Source organism: Adiantum capillus-veneris, chromosome 11 (genome assembly GCF_014529385.1).
Source record: "Adiantum capillus-veneris isolate H3 chromosome 11, ASM1452938v2, whole genome shotgun sequence".
NCBI classification, from domain to species: domain Eukaryota; kingdom Viridiplantae; phylum Streptophyta; class Polypodiopsida; order Polypodiales; family Pteridaceae; genus Adiantum; species Adiantum capillus-veneris.
Window position 1 is genome coordinate 89130349 of NC_140941.1, and position 27192 is coordinate 89157540.

Genomic DNA, 27192 nt, shown 5'->3' on the forward strand with positions numbered 1-27192 from the left:
TGCAAACAAATCGTAGACATGGCTAACTCATCAAGATCCTGCCAATCATCATCACGCATAGAATTGGGCTTCACCGATAAACCACGCAAGGGTTTATCCTGCCCCAAATCTGTCAATGCAACAAGCATATGGTCCTTCCAAGCAACAAAATCTACACCATCAAACTATGTCAAACCATAACGCTGAAAGTCAAATGAAAAATCAGCCATAATGCTCGCAAAAGAGCAACCAACAATGAGTAGCAAATGTCAACCAAATCAGCCCTAAACTGGCTCGAATCGCATCAACAAAAGTCTGCAAATATGGCTGTAAAATCTGATGCAAAGTTGCACCAATAACCGTGCAAAGCCTTGCACAAAATCACAAGTCAATATGACTCAATCACGCATAAATATCTAACAAAATTTTGGCAGAGTCTCCTTTGTAACTGGAGCAAAAATCTCAACAGTAAACCTCAAAGAGACAATAATATATGCCACAATGGCCAATCCGGGAATAAACTCGACCGAAATCACCTCACAACGTCATACATATGAGCATACCCGCTCTTGCAGGAGTACCACTCAACGGCACCTCAAATGACATACATGTGAGTGATGATTGCTGCCAAAATACCTTTCAATCGATGACCAAATGTCTGCCAGATAACTATAGCAACATTTCGCAAAACCTTGCAAGATCTGTCGCTATGCGCAATACGAAATACGGCACACAAGGGCATACACAAGTGACTCCAAACTCCAACCAAATGATGACTGAAAATCACCTGTCAAAGTGGGAGTAAACTCAAACACTAAACTGTCAAAGAGCAACCTACGGATACGTAGAAGCTATGGCGAGAACCTGGATAAAATCCAACAGAGTTTCTTCTATAAATTGAGCCAAATCTCAAATAATCTCAGCCACAAACAAATACACAAATCCATATATGGCATACATAAACCGCCAAGACCATGGCAACATAGCTCACTCTCGCATGAGTGGCTCTCTGGACAAATGCATATCCAAAAACCTGTGTACACCTATGAATTTGCTGGTTGCTGCTGTAATTCAAAGCATAATTTCAGCAAATAGACATCACCATCGCATCCGGAGCGTGCCAAAACCCTGACCTAGACTCCTGGATCGTGTAGATCTGACTCTGTATGACGGAGCTACGCAAAAAACTACGTTTTAGAGCCCGAAAATGGCAAAAACGAGCTGCACACAATCTTGAACCTGCTCCTGCTCCACTCTGCGTGATACAATGTCCTCTCAATGCAAGCTCCAATGCAAGAGCTCTGCCACAACAGCATCCAAGCACTCGAATGTCAAGGTCTCCTCCGCCGAGCACTTCTCTAACGAGCTCCACTGAGCTCAAAAGCTCCTCTCACCAAGGAAGCCGCAACCGCCTCCTCGACCAAGCTTGACCACACCAAGCTCCTAAGCTCCAAAGACAATGCTCCTCAAGCTAAAATCACTCTCTGTGAAACTCCGCGATCGAACTCCACCGTCGAGAGCAGCGAGCTGTCGCCTCGAAGCTCTCAAAGCCGTCGTGCTCTCCGCGGTCACCATAGCTCTGATACCAATTGAAGGGGATCGGGGAGCACCACAGACAGAGAGTGAGAGAGAGAAGGAGACACACACACGATGTGGGTGGGGAGACTCAAAGAGTGAGCAGCCCCCTATACACTTATGCTATGTATAAGGTATACAAGTCAGTGGGCGCCCAGACTCTGGGCGGTCGGGCAAGGCACAGGCGCCTATACCGCAACAATGGGTACTCAAACATGGGTCGCAATAGCAAGGTTCTTTGACATTGTTTTCAAGAGATTCAGAGAAGATTTAATTCTCTTAGATGCATACAGATACATTTGTGCTTTAAACACATGTGCCAATCTAGAAGCTATTTCAAAAAGGGGAACTTTGTCCCTGGTATAATCAAATTAGGCTTTGTGGATGAAAAGACTTTTGTTGGTAGTATCTTGGTTGATATGTAACTCAAATGGGCTCGAAGATGGAGTTTTCTGCATCGGCACCACAAGTGGTGTTAGTATCGAGTTTCGACCAAGGGCTCCATGCTAGTCAAAGTGTAGATTTTGGCGATGATTTTATAGGTGGAGTTTATTTGCAAGGGACAACTACTTTTGCATACATAGGTGTATTATACTCTCTATGCATGTTGACAGTAGTTTATATTTCCATATGCGTTTGTTGACACTCATGTATACACTTGTGGCTCATCTGTGAGATTTTTTAATCTCTATTTCTATAGTTTACAGCGCATCTACAGACACAAGGTTTACAAGTAGTTCGATATAATTTTTGCACCAATTCTTGGTTTTGATGGGAGTTTATGCGTTGGTTTATGTGTATGTTAGTACTGCTTATGTGCTATGAACTCTTTTGAGAGCATTATCCCTGCTACAATCCATTATTTTTCTTGCGCACTTATTTATGCTTGTATCTTGTACTTTTGTAGATATTTTTTGACTCATGTACGTTGCATTGCAGATATTGCCTATGTATGTTGTTGTGGAGATAATCTTGGCTTGATTTTCTGACACTTACCTAGCTATTTTTTACTCAGACTGGAAGAGCCCTTTTTGAGATTATGGCTACTGTGTTGAGTCTGCTTATCCTTTGGATAGCTACGCTGAGGTTTTATTGAGCTGGGGCATTCTCGAATGTTGAGATACCTTTGGTGATTTACATTGTTGAAGATCCCCTATTCGTGGCCTCGTCATAGGATATGTATAGAGGTGGTTATAGATGCAATATTTTGATTGTTTTTTAGAGGGTTTTTATGTGTTATTTCCTATTTTGGGTTTGAGATTTTTCTCCCCATATAGAAGAGACTCTATCGCATTCTTTCCCGCAAGTTATCTGGTGATTCATTGGCACTCTTTTTCCTTGATATGTTGCTAAGATTTTGTTCTCTATACACTAAAGGCTTCGCCAAAATTTCCATAGAAATTTTGCCATAAATTCGAAGTTTGATTCTCTTGTATTTGCTCTTGGCAGATATGGATGGTTTTTCTAAGAGATGATTATTACATCAAGAAGTTTGATAACACAAACTTCATGATTTGAAACAACGCATGCTAGACGTGTTGATCAAAAAGGGTCTTACAGCGCCATTGAAAGAGTTCAAAGGAGAATGCATACACTTATGATCAATGGGAGGAGCTTGATGCTCATACTAGGGTGAGTATTTGCTTGCACCTTGGTGAATCCATATTCTTCACTATTATGGACAAGAACAGTGTGAAGGACTTATGGGAGTCTTTATGCTTAGCATGGGATGGCAAAAGTGCTTTGAACAAAGTGTTTCTTATTGAGAAACTTATGTGTTTAAACATAAAAGAGGGTAGCAAATGTGAGTTCACTTTTAAATGAGTTGAATAGCTTGTTTACACATCATACTTCAAAGGGACTCAATTTTGATGATGAGATGAAATCTGTCTTCTTAGTATGCTCTTTGTCATCGTTATGGGATATGTTTAATATAGCCATAAGTAACTCTTCCCAGTTGGGGTATAGGCGCCTGTGCCTTGCCCTGCCGCCCAGAGTCTGGGCGCCCACTGACTTGTATACCTTATACATAGCATAAGTGTATAGGGGGCTGCTCACTCTTTGAGTCTCCCCACCCATATCTGTGTGTCATGTGTCTCCTTCTCTCTCTCACTCTCCGTCTATGGTGTGCTCCCCGATCCCCTTCAATTGGTATCAGAGCTATGGTGACCGCGGAGAGCACGACGGCTTTGAGAGCTTCGAGGCGATAGCTCGCTCGCTCTCGACGGTAGAGAGATTAAGAAAGCTTGGAAGCTTTGTGAGAATGCAATGGGAGCTTGTGAGCTCAATTGAGAGTGATGTATGCTCTTGTGGAAGCTCAGAAAGGAGTGTGGAAGATTGTGTGTAAGTGAAGATGTTGCCCTAAAAACTGTGTGTGCAGCAACACTATTTTCAGATTCGTTTTTCTCCTTGTAGAATGCAGATCTGAGAATTCTATTCACGAAACCCATCCGTTTCGACGTGGTCTACAACTTTGCAGAAGAAACTTTTTGCAAATTCCTCACCGTTTTGCTGATATTCAGCTCAGACTGACTGTATACAGAAATTCTAGATTTTCTGTTGTCGCATTGTGTGCGAGTTTGATGCACTTTTGGAAGCACGCGGAATGCTTGAAATTGAGTGCATAAATTCTGAGCTGAAGATGCAATTGCAGCTTGTGTTAAGCTTGTGGTTTGAGGGTTTTTGGTAGACTTGGGCAACGAAGTACGGAGGCAATTACACACCATCGAGGCGGTCTCTTGAGAGACGCAGTTTTTTGGAGCACACAGGTGGAGCTTCTTTCACTGGTTTTCACAAAATACTTTGGCAGTGATTTTGTGCTTGGATTCATGGTCTTTGCGGATGGTTTGCATATGGTTATGACACATGGTTGATGCTCATTATATATGCATTTTGGCGAGCACTTTCAAGTGCCGGTGAGCTCTCTTGAGAGCATTGTTTTCGCATTGATCAAGTTTCCGGATTGCAAATCTTTTGGCGCTTGCTTATGCGCGATCACTCCGTTGATGTACGTTGAGTGCGGATTGCCATTGTATGTGAAAATGTGGAGCCATTTTGGCATTCTTACTCATTGGCATTGAGTAGTGTTATGGTTTATGGTAGAGATTGTACTTGAGTTTTTTGCTCAGTTTTCAGGGGAAATTCTGTCCGATTTTTCCCAGATTCTCGCCATAGTTTGTGATCGAGTGTTTACTCTCACTTTGACAGGTTTTGTCAGTTTGGACACAGTTTCGTGTTTTTTGTATCCACTCTCGCAAGAGTAAGGAGTTGTGTATCTTTCTTTGCTTGAGACAATGGTTTGCTCTCAGGTGGGAGAGTCTTGTGATCTCGAGCATTGTTTGCCATAGTTTTGCAGAGCTTATGCATGTATGTTGAGTGTAGTTTGATGCGCATTGATTGCTCATTGTATTGAGCTTGTAGGACAATGGTTATTTTGTGTTGATAGCCATTGTGCGTCGAAACTCTGGCGAAATTTTCCCAAGAGTTTTATGTGTATCATTTATGCGATCTAGGTAGAGATTGCGGGTTGCACTCAGCATTTGTGTGCGGTGTTCTCTGCAGGTGGGAGATTTGTGCGTGTGTATGCATCGATACCGCACAGTGTGGGCTTGGTGATTAGCTCACAGATTGCAGTGTGATACTAGAGCATGCGAGGCTTGTATTGACATTGCGGGAGCTCTATTTTGGAGTGTGTCTCACATGTTTTACATTGTGTTTCTGGCCATATTTGTAGACAGTTTCCAGGTGTTGTTGGTGAGGTGGTTTTGCTTTCTAGTTTGCTACATTATGCTCATGACAGAGACAGGTGATCGATCAGATTGTGACCTCTCACAGATGCGCGTGTTTGATGGGTCAGACTTTGCGGCATGGAGAGAGTGTATGCTTGATGCATTGACACAGCGAGGGTTGCATCGACCATTGAGTGGTGATGCAGGTAGACCTTCAAACATGTCTGACGATCAGTGGCAGGAGCTAGAGGAGATGGCACTATCTACGCTCTCTTTGCACCTTGCGAAATCTGTATATGCTCTTGTTATGTATGAGACTACTTCGAGAGCACTTTGGAGTAGATTACATGATATGTATGATAGATCTGAGTCATCACGGACTCGTGTGAGACATGTACATTCACGAGCACGCCGACAGGTGACATGTTGGTATTGTGTGTTAAGTATGGAGCCTGATTTACCCTTGTAATTTTCTCTGGTAAAAGCGCACATTTGTAAGGCCCCCATTATGAGGAGAAGCCATCGTGCGTGAAGGAAAATCACTCACCGGAAACCAAAATTTTCACGGACAAGAATCAGGGGCAACTTTAAAGGCCTCGAGGGCGGAGGCCCCCGAGTCTTTTTTTTTTGCCGGAATATTATGGTCGGACGGCGGCCGGAAAGTGGTCGAAAAACAACCGGTCAGTTGGCCGGTGGCTGGTAGTCAATGGCCGATGGCCGGTGGTCGGAAGTCAATGGCCGGTGGCCGAATTCAAAAGCGGACTTGTCTTCTCAAGGGCGGCCACACATGGGCGGATTGGAGGGTCCGATTTGGACTTATTCGCACAAGGGCGGCTACACATGGCTGTCTCTCATAAGAGAGGGCAACCCTTTTGGCCTATAAAAGGAGGTCATTTCTACACACATTTCATAGTGTAAAGTTGATGCAACAAGGTGAGTGTGAGGTGGTGAGAGTGAAGCAAGGCGGGAGCTCCATTAAGGGTATAATCCCTTTGTAAACTACTTCTTGTTTTGAAGTACTAAAGCCATTGAGTGGCTGCTTTCCCGTGGACGTAGCCCACATTGGGTGAACCACGTATATCGTGTGTACTCTCTCTCTCTCTCTCTACTCTATAATCTCGTGTATATAAATCTGTCTCTCTCCATTAAGTAATCTACTCAATTATCTATTTAGCTACGTCTTATTTCCTAACATTGTGGTCATTCTGGACACGTTAGACGGCGTTGTTTTCGTCGTATGCGACATCGTAGGAGACATGGCAGTCTTAGAGATGTATGTAGTGATGCCATGGACTCAGTTGCTTTGACAGTTGAGGCAGATGTAGTGTCGGAGTATACTAGTGACGGGGATGTCACTTTTACCTCGAGCTATGCACGAGATGCTATACATGTGGATGGTGCACTCCCTTCGCAGTGGTTGCTAGACGCAGATGCTATGTTTCATGTCACGCCGCATCGTGCATGGTTTTGTAGCTATTCTAGCGGGATGCTTGGCAATGTACGTTTGACCGATGGATCGGTGCATGCGATAGCAGGTGCAGGAGATGTGAGACTGTCATTACTGAGTGGTGCATCTTACTTGTTACGACATGTGCGCTATGTACCAAATTTGACAGTGAGTTTGATCTCGATTGGTCAGCTTAGAGATTGTGGATGTCAGATGCGCTGTAAACTATGGCGTCTTCCCCGTCGAAGAGTGTATCGTGTTACTGTAGGCAAATTCCACCAAAGATAAGTTCTTTTCCCATTGAGTCTTCTGATCCGAGATACAAGACTTCAATAAATCTAAAATCACTGAATTGGCAATCTCAAATTTCCTGTCAGTCTGTAAGTGGAACGATGATGAGAACTGCAACCGCGTGCCAATGTTCTCCCAAATTGCCTTCCAAATCAAACTCATAAATCTGGGGTCTCTATCGGAGACAATCGTCTCAGTCGTGCCATGTAATCGGAAAATCATCGTGATCATTCTGTGTAATCGGGAGATCAAAAATGAAATCCATTTCAATACTTTCCCAGGGGCAGGTGGGTATGGGTAAAAGGTATAACAATCCCTGTGTCTTATGCCTGTCAAACTTGACCTTCTGGCATACTGCACACAACTCTTCCACGTCCTTTTTGAGTCACGGCCAAAAGAAGTATCTCTCTACCCCTTTCATGGTGGTAGCAATGCCGTGGTGACCCGTAAAAGGTGGACAGTGGCATTCAGTCATAACCTTATTCCTCAACGGTTGTGTAACGCACAACATAGTCTTTCTCATCAAGTAGCCTTCCCGAAGGGAGTATCCCGCTACTGTCTCCCCATCCCGTATCCGTGTGAAAATATCTGCAAAATCTATATCTGTGACATACTAATCGACCATATCCTCGAAGCTCCTATGATGTATCGCGGAAACAGCCAGAACCAACGGTTTCCGAGACAAAGCATCTGCCACCACATTCTTCTGTCCCTGCACATGGACAATCTGGAAGTGGAACTGTGACAAGATGTTCGCCCACCGCATCTGCTTTTCCGAAAGCTGCTTCTGTGACAAGAAGTAGCGCAAACTCTGATGGTCTGTAAAGATAGTAAAATCCGCTCCGAATGCCGCCACTGAGTAAGAGCATGGATAACCGCCAAAAGCTCTTTCTCATAAATCTGTGCTGTCATCTCCGGCCTAGAGAACAAACGGCTCTCGTAAGCTATGACATGGCCTTCTGGCATGAAGACCGTACCGAGACTACGACCACAAGCATCACAATATACTTCAAATGACTTCTGCAAGTCCGGCAAAGTCAAAATAGGTCCCGTAGTCAATTTCTCTTTCAATGTCCGAAAGGCAGTCACCTCTGTGGGTCCCCACGAAAAAGGTACTCCTTTCTGTGTCAAGGTATGCAAAGGGGAAGCAACCTCTGCAAACTTTCGTATGAACCGCCTGTAGTACGAACACAGTCCCAAGAAGCTTCTAACTTCATAGACATTCCTCAAATCGGGCCAATCACGGATAGTCTCTATCTTTGCCGGGTCCATTTGCACTCCTGCTGCTGACACAATGTGTCCCAAAAAGTGTATCTCTTGGTAGGAAAAATTCACTTTTCTTTGTATTAATCACTAACGTGTGATCTCGTAATGCCTGAAAGACTTGAAGTAGATGATCTGTGTGTTCTGCCTCATTCTGGGAGAAAACAATGATATCGTCAAAGAAGGTGCCAACAAATATCCTGTACTCTCGAAAAATCATGTCCATCATCCGGTTAAATGTCGCAGGCGCATTGGTTAAGCCAAAAGGCATCACCAAAAACTCAAATAACCCAAAAGTCGTCCGAAAAGCTGTCTTGTAGATATCTCTTGGCGCTATCCTTATCTGATGATATCCACTCTTCAAGTCAATCCTGCTAAAGCACGAGGATCCCTGTAACCTGTCGAGTATATCATCGATCCTAGGAATCGGAAATCTGTTCTTGATGGTGATTTCGTCGAGAGTGCTATAATCGATGCACATTCTCCAAGATCCGTCTTTCTTCAAAACAACAACACTGGAGAGCAATACAGTGAAGTACTAGGCTGGACAAGACCCTTTTCCAAGAGGTCTTTCACTGGGTTCATAATCTTTTCATTCTGTACTCGGCTCACACGGTAAGGTGGCCGATTCGGTGACGCGCTTCCAGGTATCAGATCAATGGTATGATCTTCAGGCCCTCTAAAAATCAATCGGCATGAGCGTGGAGAAAAATCTTGGCGTTCTTTTGTTCAGGTCAAAACATATTCAACCTTTATCCATCGTTCAGTTCTCTCCCAAAAGAATGAGTAAGAAACTGAAGTTCATCAAGTACAATCTCTAAGCCCTTCATTTATCAAAGTCGCTTTCTCGGCCCGGTAGTAAACCACGGCGTAGTTCTTGTGGTACCAAGGGATCTTGAGTAGAACGTCACTCGCGTGCCCTGAACACCCCTGTCATTGCAAACGAAGTTTGCCAATGCTCGGTGTAATGGCAGCATCCCATCCGGGTGCCAGTCGAACTACCTTCGCCTGTGGCGTCAGTCTGTCGGGCGTAATTCCAAATCGAGCCGCCAATTCCAAGTGAAAAGAAGTTGGCCTTGGCTCTTTCAAAAGAGCTTCCTGATCCTTCACTTTGCCCCAAAAGCGGCAAAGTTTGTACTTTCATTCATTAGATTCGGTATAGGTCCCACGCCATGTGGTACCAGTTCTGCTTTTCTATTTGCCTTTTTTGCCACGTTCCTCAGCCGCTCTCGAACTCTCAGGCTTGTCGTCATCTTTATCATTCTGTTCTTTCTGTGCCTTTTTAGGGCACTTCGCGGAGATATGTCCTTGTTCCCCGCATCCAAAGCACTTCCCCTCTCTGATGAAGCGAGCTCTCTCCTTAGGAGTAAGCTTGGGTCGTGCATGATTTTTCTCTGGGTTGCTCTTTTTCTTTCTACTTTCATTCCCAGAAGTCTGTTTGGCTCGTTGTGTCATGGCCTCATCTGTGAGGTAGGTCAGACTGCCAGAGTGAATGGCAAAGCCCCGCTTCGCATGACTCATCAACTCCTGAATAGAAGCTGACTTCTGTTCCAAGAAGTGATCTCGGATCTCTGTAGGTCGACCCAAGGTAAACCGCTCAATCTGTTCTCTGAACGAGATCTTCTTGAATGAAGAGGCGGGTAGAAAAGAGCTCCAGAATCTTTCACAATAAGCATTTATTGTATCTTTCTTGGTCATCCGAAGATGGTTCCAAGCAGCTCGTATATCTCGTTCATATTCTTGCGTCAACCAAGAAGAAATAAAAAGATTCTTAAATTTCAGCCATTTAACTGGCGCAGTCTTGTTTAAAAGAAGCGTGGACCACCAAGTACGAGCATTCCTCTTAAAGTAAGAGGTAGCTCTCCGAATCTTGGAGTGCTCTGAATAGCGTCCTCCCGCGAAAGCGATGTCAAACTGCTGTATAAAAGACAAAGCCTTCGAAGCATCTGAGTATCTTGAAAAGTATCAAACTTGATCGAGTGGCCACCTTCCTTAAACTCTCGGACTTTCTTGCTTTCATCTTCGAGAAAGTCATACTGGTTAGCTGTCACAAAAATACGGAAGCGAAAACTGACTGTTAAATGCAATTTATATACTCGAGACGTTGGAGAGAAAGAGAGAAAGCTTGACACATCATTGGGGACCAGAAGATGGACTGGTCCCCCCCCATAAAGAGAATATCTTTATTACTAAGGGAGAATTCTTTACAAGCACAGGAACGGGGCGAAAGCCCGTCCTCTATTCTTTCTTGTCTTTCTTCTTCTTCTGACTGAGAGAGTAGAAGAACTGCTCTCCTGACTACTAAGAGGATCTTTCCTCTTCTGTGAGATTTTGGGAAGCTCTCGTAGATGAGAGTCTATCTTTCACAAAACTCATCGGAAGCTCTCAAAAACGAGAGTCTATCTTCCGCTAACTATGTCTCTTCGGACATAATCATTCCTGCAGTCAACCCACGAAGGAAACATGCAAAACACACGCACACACGCTTGCTGTAATTTTCTGCACATAATCAGAAATTGTTACCTGAGCACGTTCCAATGCCGAAACGGAGGTCCTTTTCGCGACGGAAATGCTCCAAACTTTGTGTGTGTGTATATTAGGTAGAGAGGAATAGTTTCCTACTAAAGCTTTGCTGAAATTCACCCTAATACAGGTGATTAGGGGCTGAAAACAGAGAATTTGCAGTAGCTGGTAGAGAGAGAAAAAGAGTTTTCTACTACTTTACGTGATGAAACTTCTCCCACAACTGCCTATGACCATGAGAGGCCTTGTTCTAGGCGATGGGTGCACAGAGGCTCCACATACACCACAAGGTGCTGCTCTCAAGCTTCAATGGAGAGCTTCACTGCGTAGAGGACGTTCAACTTAGGGGGGGTAGTGCACTGCCAACCTGGCAAGAGGGGGAGGGGCTGCTCTCTTATAGCCTCTCAGAAGAGGGGGCGCCAGCATGAAGAGAGGGAGTGAGAGAGAGAGAGAGAGAGAGATTGCATGGGAAAGTGTGTCAAGTGGCACACTTACTTTAAAATTTAAAAACCATTCAACTTTTGACTTTAAAAATCCTATGCTAGTTAATGAAATGTGCAATTAAGTGCACAACTGCACACATAGATGCAACCAATTAAATTGTTAGCTGCTCCCCAGCGCAATGCCGTACCGACGCTGCTCTGGCATTACCTGTTCGCACTTGTCCGGCCATTTGGTCCAGCGTAAATCATTTAAGAATACTTTAACTAACTTATCCTAAGGCCGTAAAATAATCAGGCCTTAGGGTTAATATTCTAAGGACCCCATCTCATTCCAGTGCTTGCACTAGCGCGCGTAATTTTCTGAGCCTGAAATCTGAGGCTACTATCTACCCCTTCAATCGGAATCTGAGCTGTGTGTACACGAGTCCTCAGTAGAACTGTCAGTCTCTGGGCGAGATGTAGCCTTCTTTGCCTTTTTCTTGCCCTTTCCGAAGCTTTGTTTCTTGCTTCGCTTTTTGCTTTTTTTGTCTTCTTGGCTCAAGTCTGAAGAGCTAGAAGAACTGTCAGAAGAAGAAGAAGAAGAAGAACTGGGTACTCCTTCAAATCGAACACGCTTCTTCTGTTTCTTTGCCTTGTCGAATGTCGACCGACGACCCAAATATCCCGGGAAGTTAGTGTCTTTCTTCTGCTTTTTGCCGTGCTTTTTGCCTTTCTTTTGCACGTCGAAAAGCTGAGCAATCCGTGCATCAACCACGTTCTCCAGTTCCTTCTCCGTATATTTCTTGGAGGCAGAAGGTTTCTTGAGAGCGGGTTTCGGGAGTGGTGTTGTGGTTCTTTGCCACTCCATCTGTACCTCTTCCAAAGAGGTCTGGTTCATATATTTCGCCATCTTCGGGTCCTTGGCAAAATTGAGCATCATCTTTGTCGCATCGCCGATCAACTCGCGACGTTCCATCTCTCGCCGCTCCGCCTAAGTAGGCCAAGGCGGGCCATACTCTCTGCCAGAATCTTCGTTGTGATCCCTGCCCGTATCTCCAGATGCAGAGGGAGTCGCCTGATCATTGCATGAAGCAATAGGTGCTGCGGAAAAAAAATTCGGGGATCGGATTTCCCGTAGAAGAGAAATTGGCCGTGCTCTGATACCACTGTAATAGACTTGGACACTCCAAGTCAAGAATCAACCGCGACAGCACCAAATAACCACTTCAAAACAATTCACAGATCACAATAGATTTGCACTGGCCCGGCGGAGTTCCGTGCCTAGAGATATTGGCCCCAAAGACTGGCGCCCCTTTCGGTATTTCTTTTTATATTAATCAGATCAAAGTACAAGAGAGTGGCTAGGGTTTCACTCTCAGACTCTGCGTCCAGATGCTCTCAGAAGTGAAGCCCTCACCACTTATTTAAAGATACAAGGGATGCCCAAAAGCAGAGCCCCAAAAGCTTTTAAAATAAAAAGCATCAGTTCTCTCTTTCAATTTCAAAATTTTTTTTTTCAGCCTCCGCGATTTCCAGAAATTAGGGTTTCTAGCAGAAATTAGGGTTTCTGCTGTCCGTGGCCACGTCATCACTTTGTGACAGAATCAGCCATAGACTCAGCGTTTTCAGTTTTCAGCAGTCAATACCCGCAGTAGAACCCCCGAACCTCGCAGATCTCACCTTTCTGCAGCAGTTCCTCGCCGCACAGTCAGATTCCGCAAGGTTTAAAGATTCAGCCCAGAAAACGCAGATTTCAGCATCTGCGTTTTCAGCGCGTCGTCGTCGCATCGTCGCCATCGACATCGTCACCAATATGGAGTCATAATTCAACAGATAAAGATTTGCAGATTTCAGCCATTAGCGTTGTCAGATTTTAGCCCGTCTCGTCGTCGTCCTCATCGTCATCGACATCGTCGGCAAGTCCAAGCATTGTAGAGATTTGTGCAATCATAAGTAGACCGCTCTCGCCATAGAGAGTGGGGCCTTCGGAGGAGGGTTTGACAACTTTCTGCTGTTGTATTCTTCTCTCTCTATCTCTCCGTCTCATGTACCTTCATTCACAGTGTCCATCACTTTGTTTGTGTCCATTGCACTCTCTTACTAAAGGAACGGAAGGCTCTCCCTTCTGTAAGTAAAAGGAACCTTGAGCACAATTCGGAGCACTCATCTTGAGCAAAGTTCAACATTCACTTCCGCTGCACCTAACATTGGTATCAGAGCTTTGGCAGTGTTCTGTATCACTCAAGGAAAGAACCACAAGAACCACACAATTTTTTTTGCTTGTTGCGGTCGCACGTAACCCAAGTCCTCTTGGGCGTGTCGATTCCTAATCGTGTTTTTGAAGTGGCAGGAAACCCAAGAAAGAAGGTCTTGTCGAGCCTCCCCTTGTGCCTCTTTTCACTCATTGAGAGCGGACCGTGCACTTAGCGGCTGGCCAATCGACGTGAGGTGGGAAAAAGCAACCTTGGTGTGAGTGCAAGGCCGCCAAGGGGTGCGCCCGCGGAAAAGAGAAGAACTCTGGTGAAGAGAAGATCCTTCTCTAACACAGATTGCAAGCGAAAGAAGAACCTCAAGACCCGCAAGAACCTCAAGAACTCAAGAACCCCAAGAACCGAGCCCCCAAGAACCGAAGTTCCTTGTGAACTTAAGAACTCAAGATCACAAGAACCCACAAGAACCCAAGACTTCAGTGGATGGTAATCACTCGAAGCGGAATGGATACTTCGCTTGGAGGTGGTGAGCATGGGAGTGGCGAAGATGAATTTTCCTCACCAGGAGGTTTTTCCGACCCTTCCCCATCTACGACAAGGATTGCACTGACTCCTATGGAGGCTTTCGACAAGATGGTGATGGACATGTAGTTAGAACGCGAAGCATGAAAAACAGAAAGAAAGGCAGAACACAAAGAAAGAATGGCAGCCATAGAGCGTGAGCACGAGCAAGCGCGCTTGGAAGCCGAAGAAAGAAAAGCAGAATTTGATCGACAGACCAAAGCAAGAAAAGCAATGAACGACCGACACATGAACGAGATGTTGCGACTCTTTTCTCAAGTGCAGGCACAGATGCAAGAGATTCGGGAAAAGGAGACTCTCTCAGTCTCTTCTTCTCCAAAGCATGACACACAGGATTTGCATGATGGTTTGCATGATAATGATAAGCATGAAGAATTGCATGACAATGACAAGCATGATGATTTGGATGACAATGACAAGCATGATGATTTGCATGACCAAGATGTGATTTCTCACAAGCATGATTATTTGTAGGATCACGATGTGATTGTTCACAATGATGATGGTTTAGTTGATACTTTTTCTAGTGAAGCTAACCTCATTGCATATTTGATCAATCACGAAGAACCGATCTTGGCTTTCGAGTCGAGGTCCAAAGAACCCCCTCAAGAAGAACTGATCTTGGCTCTCGAGCCTAGGTCCAAAGAACCGCCTCAGGAAGAACCGATCTTGGCTCTCGAGCCTAGGTCCACAGAACTCCCACAGGAAGTATTATGTGTTAGAATGCTTAGTCAACACACATTGTTCGAGTGTTTTATTCGTGATCGTTTCTTGTATTTTAGTCAGCGTCTTTATGTGATCCCTTTCCAAAGGCATGACATATTGTACGTTGAGCACGTTTCACTCATGAATGAGCACGGATGTATGCGGGTTTCTCATGAAAAGCTGAAAGGTATGCATTCAAGGAAGTCACATTTCATGTCTCTTCCTTGGCATGACACAGTAGTAGAAAGAGCACAAGAAGAATTGAGCATCAAGCCTCGGCATGTCCATTGTGATTTGCCACAATTGATTGATTTGGATCAGAAAGATGAGTTTGGATTCCATGTTTTGTATGTGTTTGATGAACGGGTTGGCACTCCGTCTCTTGTTTCATCTGCATTGCATGCACAGTCTTTTAGGAAGATTAGATTTTTTCCATTCACTTTACATGGAATGGGTATGTTCATGTTTTTGTGTTGGAAGTGGTTTCATGAATTTTCAGCCTCGGAGATTCTTGAAGAAGATAGACGCATGACTATAGACGAAGTTGAAGCATCTAAGGAGCCATAGAAGACTTTGTGTCGCTTTCGGCGCGGCCCAAAGAAGCAAGCGTTGCAGACCTTTATGAAGTTCAAGTACCTCACGACCCACACATCAGCGTGGGCCGGCGAAGAGTCCTTTCCAGGATTCGGGATGTTGTTGGCGATCTCCCTCGACGCCATACAGTCCGATACCGGTACCTCACTTTGAAAAGGAGGGGATGTCACGTGACACATCCAACCCTATGTGTCCGTGGACAAGCTACAGCATGACCAGGGTTCAGTCAGTCAAGTCAGTCTAGAATAGGAAGTGATCTGGCATTTTTGTGAGTCTGTTCGTAGACCGTGTATGTCCAGACACTTAGATTAGATGCATATCCTCCGGTTGCACACAGCATGATCATCAGCATTCCCATGAGAATCCATCAGGGGAATTTTCCAGTGCATTAGACCTATTTTTGATATTTTTCACTTATTATTTTTAAGTGACTTTTGTTGGGAACTAGGTAGGGCAATTTTGCTAATGAAATATATAAGCAAATCAAAGCTAGCACTTTCTGGCAGAAGAGGCAGCAGGAACTCAGTTCAATAGGCACCTTCTCAGCAGGACCCCAGTAAACCTAGCGTTTTTGCATCTGCAAGAAGGTCTAGCATTTTGCACCCAGATCAGCCAGCGTTTTTGCATCTGCTGTCGCCAGGCCATTAGCGTTTTCAGATTTCAGCCCGTCTCGTCGTCGTCCTCATCGTCGTTGACATTGTCGGCAAGTCCAAGCATTGTAGAGATTTGTGCAATCATAAGTAGACCGCTCTCGCCATAGAGAGTGGGGCCTTCGGAGGAGGGTTTGACAACATTCTGGTGTCGTATTCTTCTCTCTCTATCTCTCTGTCTCATGTACCTTCATTCACAGTGTCCATCACTTTGTTTGTGTCCATTGCACTCTCTATCTCTCCGTCTCATGTACCTTCATTCACAGTGTCCATCATAAGTAGACCGCTCTCGCCATAGAGAGTGGGGCCTTCGGAGGAGGGTTTGACAACATTCTGGTGTCGTATTCTTCTCTCTCTATCTCTCCGTCTCATGTACCTTCATTCACAGTGTCCATCACTTTGTTTGTGTCCATTGCACTCTCTCACTAAAGGAACGGAAGGCTCTCCCCTTCCATAAGTAAAAGGAACCTTGAGCACAGTTCGGAGCACTCATCTTGAGCAAAGTTCAACATTCACTTCCGCTGCACCTAACATTCTCAAAGGCCCTTCACAGCGCAGACTGTTGAGTGTGGCTTTCCCCTCATGTTGAGTCTGACAGAAACCATCCGGTGGTGGTTCGTGCGGTCTCTGGTGACTAGTGCAGCTTACGGTAGCTTCTACAATGCAGACCATTCAGTCTGGCTTTCCTTGATTCGGAGGATGTTTACGATGCAGATTGCTGCATCTGGCCTTCTTGGAGTTTTCCACAGCTTAGCTACCTGGCCACACTGGGTTATAGGTTCATGCATTGACGGTCATTCTCATGACGGTTCCTGGGCTTCTCCAGACTGTTTGACTGCAGACACCACAGATCCTATTGGGCATGACACTTGCAGGTCTATTGGCACTTCTTTCACGACAAGGAGTTGTTTTCACACTCAGTTCAGGACCTTTACACAATATCTTCCCCCTGTATCGACAGAGTACAACAGTTTGCTACACTACTTGAGACGGCATCACACCATGGAGATCTTTCAGAGGTTGGCAGACCGCAGACTGTTGCTACACTCGTGGAGTCTTGTCCTTCAGTGGGCATGGCAGGAGACATCTTCATCATTTGCCTCACATCTTCGGCTTCACGCGGTTTGTTCAGCATCCAGTGTTGAGAGGGGGTGTTAGACTTACACCACTCTGCTGCTTCACAGGTCTAGGGCATACATGTACGGCTAGTATGTCTCCCCGCATAGTCTAGGTTGTACCTGGTCCGGCCGTCCGAGTTTGGGGCCGGCCGCCCACTTTGTCCGGGTGCCCTCATATATTTCCATATATCATTTTTCTGTTGGGTCGTGGGGATTTTTATCAGGCCTTGCTCTACCTCCCATTGGGCACCTATTTATAGGAGCAAGGGGGTACCCACTTCCATCATCTGGTCATTGTGTATTATTGGGTGTTTTGGTCATGGTAGTCATGGGTGGCTGATGGCCCCCTCTTCACTATATCTTGCATTTGTGGTCTCTCTCTCTCTCTCTCTCTCTCTCTCTCTCTCTCTCTCTCTTCCACACACGTGCACTCACATGGTAGGGCTGATTTCTTCTTCTTCTTGGGAGGAGAACCTCGGCAGGTGATGATGCGCCCCTCAACGCTGGCGACTGATACTGTGGATCCTATTGGGCATTACACTTGCAGGTCTATTGGCAATGTTGCGGGAGCGAATCACACCACCTATAAAGTGCATGCAATAGTACCTAGATCAATATAATGTCAATCGACGACACATATGACTTCATAGGCACACGGAGGCAATCTCTATAGCTTGTTAGGCTAAGACCATCCCACCCGTACAACACTTTGGAAGGCCAACTAAATCAAAATTAGGAATCTCACTGCTCTCAACTACACCACCCAACCCACATACACACAAATAGGAGGAAATTCACCAAAACATACCAGAATCGTACGAAACTTAAGGAACACCATCCCCTCACTAGGATACACCTGTCCCAAAGCCGCTATACTCAAAATCCCCACTCCAAACCCATTTGCGAAAAACGCGTATGAAGACAACATAATTTCGGAAGTGCTCGAAATGGAAATCTATGAGTACCTATGCGTAGCTTATGTTGCCACGATTCTAAGGACTACTTGCACGGAGAAAATAGACATCGTTTGATACACTTACGACCACAAATAGCTCGTAGATGCGTTAGCGCGTGTGCTCCGTTCCGCGTGGAATGCTTGGCGTTGTTGCGTAGCTCTCTCCGAGCCTATTGCGATGGTGCAATCGAATCCTAAATGCGATGAGCGAGCAGGAAGTAGCGCCAGGATGAAGCTCGCACTCTCTCTCTTTCTCTCTCACACACAGTCGACGGCAGCTCAAAACTTTGATTATGATCAAAGTTCTCTTTACAAAATGACCTTATGTCATCATCAAGCACAGAGAAAGGAGGCTCTTGGTGCCAGGGTTTTGGGGCCAGTGCGGAACTTTGCTACTCTGTGTCTCTCCCGTGGATTCTCTTTCTCTCTAAGTTTTTTTGAAGTGCTAAAAGTCTGTTCCAGTCTGTTCTTTTCAGTTGGCATGTGGTGCCCTCCTGTTATAGGGGTATAAGAGCTTCAGGCGTATGATTTTTTAAAGCACACTCATCCCTTCCGAACAAACAAAGACAAGATTGCGCTTCTAGATTCTACAATCTGGAGTTCCTCCTCGACGAGTCCGCGACATAATCTCGAGCACCCTCAACAGAATCTCCTGATTTTGTAGAGATTTTAGCAATTTTTGAAATCCTTCTTTCCTTTCATTGAGGGGAAGCGCAAAATTAGTGCCCTTTCTTTGACCGAGGACGTGCCTATATTTGCCTTCTTTCTCCCCATACTCCATGCTTTTGTATGTGTAAGTGCTGTTGCCCCCATCATTGTCATAAGCTCCTTAACTTCCTCATCCACATTATCATGGTCTTTAATACTGGATATGCAAACATGCATGGATAGTGTCCTCCTTTGTTCTTCCTCCAACGTCATGTTAATGATAGTTGGGGTGGGCGTAGGCTCCTTGGTCTTCTCTTTCTAGGCCACTTCAATCCACTTCTTGGCCTCCTCTCTTGCCTCTTGCTTGAGGTTCTTCTTGACAGCTTCGACCCATCTGATCATCTTCACATCGAGCTTCTTCTCAATGCTTCGTGCGATCTCCTTGATGATCTCTTCTTTGATGGCTTCCTTGTTGGTGATGATCTCCCTCTCTTCTTTTGTCATAAGGGTAGCAATGGTGCCTTCCATAAGAGAGATTCTCTCTTGGAGACTTTCTTTCTCCTCTTTATATCTTCTCTCTCTCTCCTAATGCTTGTGGAGAAAAACTACTTTCGCTTTCATCCATTCTTCTTCCGTCTCCTTCCTTCAAGCTCTCATTTCTATCTCCAATGTTGAGTTGTGCTTGTTGGTGAGCGTGAATTTTGGCTCGCTAGCCATTGGTGTGAGTAAGGAAGACATTCTCTTTTTTACGGTCTCTCTCTCAGAGAGAGAGCACGGCTTGTGCTTAAGCTAGCCCCTTGCTTCAACCCCCCCCCCCCCCCAACCCACCCAAACAAGCCCCTTGCTTTTCATTAAAGTAGCGCACATTAGTTCACATAATTTCAAGAAATTTAATCGTACAGCTAAGCGAGCCTTTGTTGGTGATATTGAGAGACTACGAAGATCAATTGCACCACTGTTTAATGAAACATAGGTGGCAACGAGCAATCTCAATGTTGCAAATTCCAAATGTACTGGCTCCCACGCGCGCGCGCGCGCACACACACACACACACAGAGATTCGTCGCGTACAGGAGGCTAGGTTTGAGTTCACTCATCATGCTTCAGTATCTCATTGGATAGCTAAAGCTGATCGAATGAATAAAGCCTTCTTCGCTGCGCATAAAGAGCGCCCACCTGGCACCACCCTTCGGACTTTGTGCGATGCTCAAGGGACACTACATATGCATCCTGATGTTATTCTTGATATGTCTGCAGATTATTTTGAGGCATTGTTCATTGTTGATGTATGCACTACTGAGGTTTTACTTGCCCGTGAGCAGATCTGGCATCACACCCGACACCGTTGTACAGACACTATGGCAGAGATCTTGTTGGCACCCTTCACACTTGCAGAGCTTCATGCTGCTATCGAGAGTCTAGATCCATCCTCTTGTCGAGGAGAGGATGGCCTCACTAGAGCTTTCTTTTTGACTTATTGGGATGTATTGCATATACCACTGCTTCGCGGTTGTCAGGACATCTTTGCATCAGGATATATGCATCAGGATATATGCATCCGGATCTTTGTTCAGGTCTCATATCTCTTATTCCGAAAGGGGGTGACACCACTCACCTCCGCCAGTGGAGACCTATTACCCTACTCCCTTCGGTCTGTAAGATATTAGCGTTACTGATCAGTCATCGCTTGCGACCGTTCTTACCAGATATTATTCATACTTCTCAGACAGGCTTTGTCATGGATCGATGCATACTGGATAATATCTTCACTTTTTATGAGGCAGTAGAGTGGGCCAGATCATCTTCTGAACCTCTCGCTTTTTTCATCCTTGACTTCGAGAAAGCATACGATCGTGTTGAGTGGGACTTTCTCGAAGGATCATTTAAACAAGGTTGGATCAAAACGTACGTACTGATCCGTTCCGTACCGTACGAACGTTATGGATCTGTACCGTACGGAACGATCCGTACTTTTTTTTTTCTTGGGGGGGTGTGAGAATCTCGTACAGTGCTGATTTAAAATAAAAATCCAAATCTCTTGCAATAGTTACACAGTATATGGTTGTCTTGTAAAACGTGTCTTTGAATGTCTCTATAAGTTGTTGGCTTCTCTCTTGTTTTCTATTGGAAATGTCCTAGAAAATTTAGTACTTTGCGGTTTTCTTACAAGAGTACGTATTTTTACGTATGTAAAATTTTTTCCTGTACGGAACAACGTACAATACGTACATATATGCCACGTACAATACGTTTGGTACCACCTTGGATCATTAGCCAGGATGGGTTTCCCTGCAAGATGGATCTCCGGCATTTCCGCTCTCTTTAGGACTGCCAGCAGTGCTATTACTATTGGTGGTCGTGTCAGTCGTAGTTTTGAGCTTTCTCGATCTGTCCGTTAGGGATGTCCTTTAGCAGCATATCTGTATCTATTTGTAGGAGAGACTATGTCCGACTTTCTTCGTGCTCAGAGTCATGCATTTCGTGGCTTGACCATGCCAGTACCTTCAGCTTCGGACCTTATCGATCAGGAGTTTGCTGATGACACTATGCTGATGTCGCGCTATTTGCTAGCAGCTCTTGATGCCATGCGGGAGGCACTGGAGGTTTTTTGCATTGCCAGTGGTGCACGCATTAACTTGCATAAATCCTATGGGTTACTGGTTGGCAGTGATGACATACCTACTTGGGGGGTAGCTGATGGTTTCACATGGCTGCAGCCGGGTCAGACATGCAGATATCTGGGCTTTCAGGTTGGATTTGACGTTTCCTCACAGCAGCAGTTTGCACCCGTACTACAGTCTTTTCGCAGGAAGCTATGTCATTGGTCTTCACGTCATCTATCGTTGGCTGGCCGTGCATTGGTCGCCAACCAAGTCATTCTGGCTACAGTATGGTATATGGCCTCTTGTTGGATGCTACATTCTGGTGTGATAGCTCAGCTCCACCGACTAGTGCGGAACTTTTTATAGAGTGGCACAAATGGGACTACTGATACTCGTGCTCGAGTTCGCTGGTCCACGATTATTCGTCCTAGGTCAGAGGGAGGCCTTGGCATTATTGATCCAGAATTACAGAGCCGAGCCCTTCTTACCAAGCTTATTGTTCGGGGTCTTTTTCCCGGCCAAGAACCTTGGAAGATGCTTCTTCAGGCAGCTCTTTGCACAGCGACTCCACACCTCGGCACTAGAGATGGTCATACTTGGCATACAGGGTATCGTTTTCTCTTTACGGATGCCCGCGTGTTCACCAGCACTCTCTCACCCTTCATCCGATCGCTCCTTCAGATTTGGGTTTCCATGCGACGACGGGCTATCATACGCTCACCTCCCTCATGTCGCGAGGAGATTGAGCGCCAGCCTCTCATTTGGAATGATGCAGATCTTGATTCTTTGGCTAATCCACCCCGTCCGCTTGGAGAGAGGACTCACATTGATTGGGCTGCTTGGGACACTGGCCCTGCTGCCTCTATGCAGTTGTTTCATGAGACACGTATGCTGGATGCAGATTTTGTGGCAGAACATTATGACATTGGTCGCGGGGTGACAGACAGACTGCTTGAGATTGACTCCGCCGTTCCTTCACAGTGGGACGCAGTCATGCGCGGCACGGTTCAGATGCCTCCACATAGTGGCTGGGAAGGTCTCTTTGCTCAGAGCACTCTCTTATTAGTTCGTTTAGACACCATGCTGTTCACAGTTGATACTGACTACTCTCAGGGGATTCATGCTAGATTGACATATGATACCACCTCTCTGCACCTTGTCTACCCCGGCGTTCGATGGGAGGCCATACGAGTAGTTGGCTCCCGCGGGAAGTGTCGTTGTGTTGACCCCCGTTTCGCTTCCGCTGATGCCGCACTTTGGAGGCTTTGGGTGTGGGAGGGTCGTGCCCTATCTCAGCTTTATTGGGACCCAGGAGAGTGACATTGGCCTCACTCTAACCCCACCGGTGCACCTGTATCATTCTTTGAGTACACTGTCAGAATTGGAAGATTAGCATTGATGAGACAGCACCCAGAGCAGCCCACTCGTATGCGTTTCTGGTTACATTCAGGTCTCTCCCATGCCTATCTATAGCAGTTTTGGTCAGCCATCTGGGATTTACATGCGACTCGTCGTATTTCTTTTTTCATGTGGATGATTGCACATGTAGGACTTCCAGTTGGGACTTGGCTAGCTACTATGGGTCATGATCTGTTATGTACTCGCTGTCCTTTGCGACTATATGAGTCACCTGCACACTGTCTTTGGTCATGCTCATCTTCTCATGTAGTGTGGCTAGCAGTTTGCTTTTTACTTAGCAGAGCCGGTGTTCAGCATGGATTTCTCACTTGGGGATCTGTCTCATGGTTGATGCCGATGCCCGGACCGCATCTTTTCTACGAGGGCTCAGACACAGATCTAGCTCTTATGCTTACCTCGACTGGTTATTGGCGAGGGACTTTGGCTATGTTACCACAGATTGCTTGGCAGGGGGATCCTCAGACACGTGATGAAGTTTTTTCAGTCATCACTAGCATTACACTATGGAATGTTTGGAGAGCTCGTTGTCTTCACATTCTCAGTGCGGCTCCATAGCTCCTTCAAGATACCCTCACTGCCATTCGGCTAGATATCATTCACACCCTGATTTGGCAGTGGGATTCTTCCTCAGGTACATCTCGAGCAGCCGAGGCTCGTCGATTTGCCTTCCTTCGGCGTTGGGCCCGATCTCCACTCTTCTTCACACTTACAGGTGGCCAGATTACATGGCATTATGCCCCCCCTCGGTGGTTTCTCCTCCACTCATCACACAGACCACCATGAGATTGTTCTAGTCGAGTTGTCACTATAGTGGCTCTCACCCTTACATTCAGCTTGTACACCCCACGTGATAGGCTATTTTGGCATCCGCTGGGGATTATATTGTACTCAGTAATATACAGCCTCGATTTTTCCAAAAAGAGAGAGAGAGAGAGAGAGAGAGAGAGAGAGATGAGATGAAATGTTATACTAACGTCTTCAAAACGCCAAAATGACCTATGAGACCAGAGCGTTACAATGTGGTGGATCTGATACAAAGTCAGAGTAATAGAATGAAATGAAGAATATAATTACGTGAAATCCTAAGCCAATAGGTGTGAACAAAGCAGCTAGTCGGGATAGCTAAACCACAAATCACAAGAGATCCAGCATTGGTCGCTGGCGGATCTCATCAATCTCCTCCATTGTTAGCAGTCTGACTGGGCGTCGTGCATGCCGGGCCAAAGTGATCCGGATCCTATGATGTAGCCTCCATCAATGCTGTGTAGTCCTCCGCAGTCGTGGGCGTTTGGATCTCCCCAATTCAATCGCTCGGTCGATCAATGTGCCTCTGGTGTGAGGCGAAAGAGAGAGAGAGAGAGAGAGAGAGAGAGAGAGAGAGAGAGAGAGAGAGAGAGAGAGAGAGAGAGAGAGAGAGAGAGAGAGAGAGAGAGAGAGAGAATGCATTGATGGCTAATCAATGGGGTGATGATAGCTAAGTCACGTGGATGTTTGTTGAGCTCGTGGTTCTTTTCTTTCAATTTAATCAAGGTGTCTTTTAGTTTAAGCAAGCTCTCGCATTTTTTCTTCAGATCTGCAGCCATGGCTATGGCGATACAAACTGGGATTCCAACTTCCAAAGTTATTATCCTTATACTTGGAGCTGGTGAGCAGATTTTCTTTTTAATCTGATGCTTAAATTTTTTTGTCAATCACTTTGTTTTCTCATTGAAGGATGTTGTTTCACACACATATAGACTTACCTTTTTCAAGATACACATACATTATTTTGGTTTTATGTTGTTATAACATGTAAATTATAGAAGAGCAAACTTGCATTAGTATGCGATGGCCTTGGGTACTAGATGGCAACAACGAATATCAAACATGAGATTTTTAGAAGCAAACTCATCGAGAGAAAAGCAAAGAGAGAGGGGAAAAAAGAAAGGGAGAAAAAAGAGAGGAGAGAAAGAAAGGCTTCATTCTGTACTTTGAAATTGGCAGAGGCTGCTTTTGTAATATCAACGGCATACAAGCCCTAATGTTAAATAAATAGAAAGAAAGAAAGAAAAAAGAGAGAAAAGAGAGAAAGAAAGGCTTCATGCTGTACTTTGTAATTGATGGAGGCTGCCTTTTATATACAAGCCCTACTGTTAGAGAGAGAGAGAGAGAGAGAGAGAGAGAGAGATGTTATATTAACGTCTTCAAAAGGCCAGAGTGACCTATGAGACCAGAAAGTTACAATGTGGTGGATCTGATACAAAGTCAGAGTAACAAGATGACAAAAATGAAAAAATGAAAAAATAAAATACTATGGAATCCTGAACTTCTAGGTGTGAACTAAGCAGCTAAACAGCTAGCTAGGATAGCTAGATCACAGGAGATCGAGCATCGGTCGTTGGCGGATCTCATCAATCTCCTCCATGGCAGTAGTCTGACCGAGCGTCGTGCACGTCGAGCCAAAGTGATCCGAATCCTCTGATGCAGCCTCCGTCGATGCTGTGTAGTCCTCCGTAGTCGTGGGCGTCTGGATCTCCCCAGCTCAGTCGCTCGGTCGATCAGTGTGTCTCTGGTGTGAGGCAACGAGCTCTGCTGTGGTAGTAACTCCTCCGGGTGTCGAGTGGCAGTTCTAAAGAAGTCTGTGATCTGTCTCTGAGACTGGCTAGCCTCTCCTTTCATCAGGCTCTCTCTGTGTCTGCGCAACTCGAGCAAAAACAAACCTAGGCATTTCTGATCCTCGTACCGCATGACTCTAGAGAATGGTCCAAAGCCCTCTCTGAAGAAGCAATGGAAGCGGCCTCGTATCTCATAGTAGGCGGGGCAGTGGCATGTGTAGTGCAACTCTGTCTCAGGCTCGATGTCACACAGGAGGCATCTCCTGGCCTCTGCTGGTACTCCACTGTATCTCCCAGTCTCGATCCGTAGCTGTGTGAGGATGTGCGTATCTGGCCAATAGCACATCGTATCCCATGAGACAAGTGGATGTCCATGTATTTGGGCCTCGTCACAAAACCATCCTTCGTAAGCTGGAGGAGATGCTCTCTGTAGAAAGCCATCTTCGTGTCCAGCTCTTGCGTTGGCTGTATCCATGTCCTCTTGGTGTCTAGCCGAGTCAAGTCCTTGCGAATGAGCTTGGTGATCTCGGACTGTGTAAGAGTCAGAGAGGGCGCATCCAGTGAGTACTAGAAGGGAGGCAATCTGTCTATGCTGAACCCATGTGCCGGAAACCATGATGTCATCTCCCCGTACCAGCATGTTGTATCTCCCTGCATGGCTAACTGTCGAGAGGACTCAAGTGCAAGGCGTGCATATCTATCTCTGGGAAGTTCCCACATGTAGTGTATGAAGGAGACAGATCTGGTGAGCACCTCAACTACTAGTGGGGGGGCAGCTAGCTCTGCTCGTACAATAGCACGTGGTACTGAAGCCTTCGCTCTAATGAGCCTCGAGATCATAGAGACCAGAGGCTTCTCCGTGTCCCCCCAGCCATCACTGCAGCCTGTCCTCCCGTGATGATCCAGTGAAGGTTCCCAAATCTCAGCTCCATAAAGCAATGCAGAAGCCACCAAAGTGTCAAAGGGCCAGAGCTTCGTCCGAGGCTCTTGAAACTGAACATTGAGACGATTCTTCTCTATTTGCGTAGTAAGGCGCTTACCTGGTGGTGCAATATGACAGAGAAGCCGACGATGTGGGTTGATTTTTGCGTCAAATTCAAGAAAGATTTCACAGAAATGGATCCTCTGAAAGGTCTTTTGATGGAAACTATGTTCTTTGACAAGTATACTACTGCTTTCAAGGAAACACTCACCTTTTGTAAGGTGGACTCTACACATGCTTGCATATGTATCTGTTGGGTCTTCATGAAGATTACCGTTGGGCCTTGATTAAGGATAAAGCCCCTACTGATGTTGAGGATGCTGTGGCAAAGGTGAGGACGTTCCATTTGATAAATGGAGCGAATTATGAGAAAAAAGAGGTTCTGATCACCAATCTGGCGAGGGCACATTGAGGAAGCGGCCCCGATTCCAACAAAAGTCCAAATCGGTGTCAAGACCTTCTCTCGACACCACCTCTCGTGGTGCTCAAGAGAAGAAGAAAGACAAGAATGTTGTCATTGCTGATGCTGTTGCGGCCAGATGGGCCACCAAATTAAAGACTACCCCAAGAAGAAGACCAAGAAACCGCAAGGACCCCCTTCCGCTCAAATTCAGGAATCTCAGGTAACTCTGATTTTATTCAAGTTGAAATCCATCACTTAGTGTATAGTTCATGCATTTATTGTACGTTTAGCAAAGGTGTTTGGTAAGTACTATCTTCTCCGTCTTCTCGGAAAGATCAATGGCCACGACATGACCAAACTCCTTGATATTGGAAGCTCACATAATTTTGTGGATGCAAAATTGGTACACAAACTGTGCCTGTAGACGTGGGACAATGACCATGAGTATTGCGTGAAGATGGCTCGTGGCGAAGATACTGATGTATGGAATTAGATGGTTCT

General features: G+C 45.6%; 1 protein-coding gene across 5 annotated transcripts in view; it reads left to right on the plus strand.

The window, feature by feature from the left end:
* The window catches only part of LOC147447614 (uncharacterized), a 102643-nt gene that overhangs the window by 32641 nt on the left and 42810 nt on the right, over positions 1–27192 (plus strand). For 2 of the 5 annotated variants that reach the window (XM_086523333.1, XM_086523334.1), the window contains 2 exons: positions 3004–3186; positions 24284–24357. The exons of 1 other annotated variant lie outside the window; for it this stretch is intronic. In XM_086523333.1, the coding sequence (XP_086379459.1) occupies positions 3140–3186; positions 24284–24357 (121 nt within the window). In that variant the 5' untranslated portion in view covers positions 3004–3139. The remainder of the gene's footprint in view (positions 1–3003; positions 3187–24283; positions 24358–27192) is intronic. 2 more of the 5 variants (XM_086523337.1, XM_086523335.1) reach the window with 1 other exon arrangement.